Raw genomic sequence first — 4966 nt, forward strand, 5'->3', positions numbered from 1 at the left:
TGTGAAAAGAGAAGGACTGTATGTAGCCTGATAAAAGCCAAGGCCTTGTGGTCAGCTTTTTATTTATTTATTTTCATTCAAAATACTCCCTCTCCTGTGTGGCTGAAGACTTTTTTTTTTGAATATCTATTTGTTAATTTCCCTTTATTGGTTTGTATGTATTTGGGTTTGAGCACCTATGCAGCTTTTCTTAGTCCATTTTAGAGGATATCATATGCCAGGACTTTGGTGCCTGAGGGGTTTTGCGTTTGCTAGAACACAAAACCCCTCACTCTCTTTCACACTCAGCTGTGTATGGATTATGTTTGTGAACTAGACGCAACCAGACAGACTTTGAGTTTGGGGCAGTTATGTTTGGAAAAATGCTTTATAGGCTGAATATAGGCCTTCTATTAACATGTTGATCCTTTTTGTAGACAAACAAAGGAGATGAACTTTCCAATCGAATCCAGAGGATGCTGGGCAATTATGAAGATGTGGATACTCCCTCACCACTTTCCATTGAGATGATACCCACTCCCGCTTATGCAAACCTCTCACAGTCGGATCAGGGTCAGTTAAACACAGATAAATCAACCAAACCTCCAATTCAGAACCAGGTCCTTTCCATGTCCACACAAAGCCAGAAGGAGCCTTCTAGTAACTCCTTGCACCCCATGAGAGGAGTTACTACCACTTCCCCGACTCACCATGGACATTCATCCACTTTCTCAAAGCCACCTTTAAACCACAGTCAGGGCAGTCAGCTTAACCACTCAGCACATCATCAACAACAACAAAAGAAGAACGAAGTCTTCTCAGACCTCAGGGACCGTGCTAGTCTTTACCACGAAATGTCTGATCAGTCTGACGATGTTAAGCCGCTACCCTTCCTACATTCCAGTGACCATAATCACATGGACACGGACACTAAGGACACTGTTGATGAATATCAAGGGTCCACAGACCATGCCTCTGAGTCTTCCAGCAATGTAGATGTTTCCATATTGAAAATTAAACAATCCCCTAAGGATGTATCACTGCCTGAAGCTAACAAAACTAACGCACTACCCTCCCAGACGTTTCCTCTCCTGTTGTCATCTAAGCAGCCCAGTGTGGTCATGACCCAGAAGCCAACAGCATACGTGCGGCCCATGGATGGGCAGGACCAGTTGGTCACAGAGTCACCTGAGCTAAAGCCTTCACCAGAACCATATGCACCACTGCCAGAGTTGATAGGCAAGTCTGACCTGGGTAAAACAAAGAAAGCGCCACAATTTTTGGAGGTGAGTTAATTGTCTTAGATATTACAGCTTAGCAACTGTGAAATGTGCAGGGTTTTTTTTGAGTAAAATAACAATGACAAAGTACTTTAATTTATTTGAAAAAACATGAATGGAATGCATTTATAGCACTTTATCCAATTTTGCCTCCTATACTCTTGTTACTAACTGCTAGCAGTGGGCTACCATGTTGCTAGCCCAACTGTCAAAACTTTGTTGAGGTTAAGGGTTAACAACACTCTCTCTTCCAGAACAACAATGCCTAAACAAGTTGATGATGATGCTATGATAAATGCACTTTTCGGGATGCATTATAAATAATAAATAGGTTTGAGTGTATCGAGAAAGTTAACTTGGCATAGATGCCACACAGCCAGTAAAAGTTAAGCTTTTTTTTTTTTTTGCCTTATCACTTGTACCTGTGTAAAGCAAACAAGATGAAACCTACCAGTTAGCGATAGAAAGAACAAGGTTATTTGTTTTTCACTCTCAATGCCAAGCTAAGATTTCTAGTTCATTCATTCATCATCAAGTGGTAATGTTGCCAGAAAACAAATGTCAAAGTATTAATTTAAAAGAAAAGTCAGAAATGGTAGTAAAAGATAAAGTCTTACCATTTCAAGGTTGGCTACTGCCACTTAAAGCCATTCATTCTGTCAAGCTTGTGATATTAAGCCCACAACAGTCCAGAACTGGAGGGTTGTATTACTGGCAAATTATCTTTAATGTCTCCACAATTTGTGGTGATTCTACTTGATTGTTCACTATGTTGAAAACATCTTGTTCATTTTTTTTGTTTTTTGAGAATTTGGCAGAACTCCAGCTGAACTCTATTCATCTGTTCTCTATCACACGCACAAACATACACCCAACCCTTGCACCTGCACTGCTCCGCACCTCCCCCTTACCCTCCTGCAGCAGCAAATCTGTGTGAATAAGCTGCTGTATTTGCTGCTGGGACAAATCCAGTGCAAGATAACTTCGCAGTGACTCACTTGGATTTCTTACTAACGCCTCATCTGTATACGGCTATAGATGTCCTATGAACTGTTCTGTTGTTAGAAACACAATGTAATCACTGTTTCGTTTTACAATCGGATGAGTTCTACATTATTTATCACAAGAGTATGGAAACTCCTGAAAACGATGCAGCATCTTGAAAGTTTACTGTGTAAATATTACATAATGTCTTTTGAGCACGTGCTCATGTCTTTCTCAGGTGGACAGTATAATGTTGCAAGCAGTCTGTGTTTTGTGACCTCAGCTAGCTCTGATAAATTCACCCCTAGGCTCAGCAGAACAATAAATGAGCTTTGTCACCAACTTGCATAACTGCTCTGGGGCCCATTCAGTCTGACCTTATCTCAAACACTATCCATTCAGAAGGAAAAACTGGGAGAGACTCCTGAAAACAAACAGAAATGTAGCATGTGGACTTATGTGTTTGTAGTATTTATCTAATGTAGCCTGATATAGAGTATTGACAGTTGTTGCTTATTTTAAATGATGTTGAAGACAGATTTGCTGATCTTTATTTTGTTTAAAGATCTTTGGGTACTTTCAGAAATGAATAAGTTTTGTTTTTCTCCATAGACAAAGACAGATGAAGCTCAATGTGTGGAGGACATCTTAAGGGTAAAAATACCTGCTTGTGTTCTTATTTTCAATTCAAAGGCAAAGGATGAAATTAACAAACGTGTTGGGACTCCAGTGAGAGTGTATGCAGCATGCACTACACGTACAATAAATATCCCTTTGTTTTTTTTCTCTCTATAGGAAATGGCTCATGCTTGGCCACCTCTCCTAAAAACTATACGCACACCAAGCACAGATGAGCCCCCCAAGTCCCCTTTCCTAGCCAAGGTAAAAAAAATCTGATTTTATGTTTCACGTGCCTATATAAGTGCAGGGGTCTTGGTTGCCTCATTATTTCCTTCTGTCAAACTTGAAATTATTGAGCAGAGGTCAGTCACTGTAGGAGACAGAATAAATCTTAATTCTTCTAAGGTGCTATAAAGTATTTTGTATCTTATAGTCTTCAATGAAGTCCAGATTGGCCAAGTTATTTTCTTTTAAACTATAGTCGTGCAAAAGCCCCCTCAAATTTTGACAAATTCACATCAAGTACTGTGGTGTGACTGAGTCACACACTGGCAATAAGTCCATGCAGCTGTGCAGTGGCCTTAAACATTAGGAGATAATTTACACATCACTTTTATGCTTCCCCAAGGATGGATATTTTTGTCTTTCACTAGTGTCAGCCATAGGTCAACTTCTCAGTTACACAAGTCAAGTTAGATTACATCTGTGATTAAATTAGCTTTGCTTTTGTGTTTCTCAGAATAATCTTTTCATGACATCTAAAATCAGCACAAAAAAGCTTTAAAAGCTGTAACATAGGTCTTGTTGCTAAAGCGTTTATCAGTTGAGCCTAAACGTGGGCATAAATGTGCAGATATAGATAAAGTACAAGTATGACCTTGATTAACACTAGCATGTTTCTTTATCTGTCTTTACAGGAAGCAAAGCATGCCTCTTCATGTCCAGGACAGAGTGAGTGAAGCGAAGAAGTATTCAGTCATAGATCAAGCAACTTTAGTTAGAAATGCTGTATTCTATACTATCTTGAAAAATCGGCAGTGAATGCAAAGCAGGTGCTAGTCTGTTATGTTTGTGGTTGATGGTGGTAGCAGGCGACTCTGTCATGTGATCTATTAAACAGGCTCTGTTCTGTGGCCACAGATCTGAGAAACCACCCACAGTTTTATTTCATCTTATCTAAATGAGAGAAGTAGTGAATGGTGTTTTACTTCTTAGTTTCCACTTAGTATTGTTTACACTATGATGCCTTTCATTTAAGCAACAGCTCTGACCTATCAAGGCATGGATGGAGGACCTGTGAGGGTCTACTATTGTGTCTGGCACTTGAACATTGGCATCAAGTCCCTTGGGGTCCTGTGGTTTGAGGTTGCTCAGTTAGAGTGGGATCTGGAGAGCTTGATGACTGCATCATTGCCTTGCACCCTTTGTAATGTTCCTAAAGCTGTTTCTGAGCTGTTTTACAGTGTAGTCTGGCATATGGTAATGCAGGAGTAGGCTCCTGCCTGGAGAGTGCCATGCGCATGTACACCCTGCTTTGGATAGTTTGTAGATGTTGGTGTATAAATGCTTAAATGGTAGGAATTCCAGGACAACAGAGCATGATCAGTATCATTTATGTAACATTTCTGAATATCAGTGGATTTTTCCATCAACTTTTTTACATGAAATGAATTAAGTACAACTCTGGTGCTCTCTCAAAGATGGAAAAATGTTCTATAGGGAAAGTGAGTGGAGGCAGTGTATTAAGTCTTCCTTTAGCTAGACATATTGGTTAAATGTCACCAACTTTCAGGTCCTACTGGCGAAGGCGGATGTGCAGTTACTCAGTAACTCCCAGTGACTCCCAGCTGTTGAAGTACCTGCCATCAAATATGGGGGGGGGGGCGTGTTTTACCAACACAAGTTAAAAGTACACACATCCCAAAGATCCATATAGTGCGTGAATTCCATGATATGAGACATAACCTTTAAAATCCAAACTCTGCCAGTAGATTTCAGTGCAAAGGCTTAAAACCAGTTTAAACTTCTGTTGTTTATTTTGTTGTACTAATTCTTGTTTACTTTTTCCAGGAAACCATGACTCCTCACCTCCTGAGTCATCT

At 40.0% G+C, this 4966-nt stretch overlaps 1 protein-coding gene across 1 annotated transcript in view; it reads left to right on the top strand.

Annotated features, from left to right (window-relative positions):
* The first annotated feature begins 455 nt into the window (after window positions 1–455).
* LOC102196083 (AF4/FMR2 family member 1) overlaps window positions 456–4966 on the top strand; it is a 6324-nt gene continuing 1813 nt past the window's right edge. The window contains exons 1-3 of the mRNA XM_013909101.1: window positions 456–1265; window positions 3039–3125; window positions 4328–4386. Of these exons, the coding sequence (XP_013764555.1) occupies window positions 456–1265; window positions 3039–3125; window positions 4328–4386 (956 nt within the window). The remainder of the gene's footprint in view (window positions 1266–3038; window positions 3126–4327; window positions 4387–4966) is intronic.

Source organism: Pundamilia nyererei, unplaced genomic scaffold, assembly GCF_000239375.1.
Source record: "Pundamilia nyererei isolate P.nyererei 1_Seehausen unplaced genomic scaffold, PunNye1.0 scaffold00002, whole genome shotgun sequence".
NCBI classification, from domain to species: Eukaryota; Metazoa; Chordata; class Actinopteri; order Cichliformes; family Cichlidae; genus Pundamilia; species Pundamilia nyererei.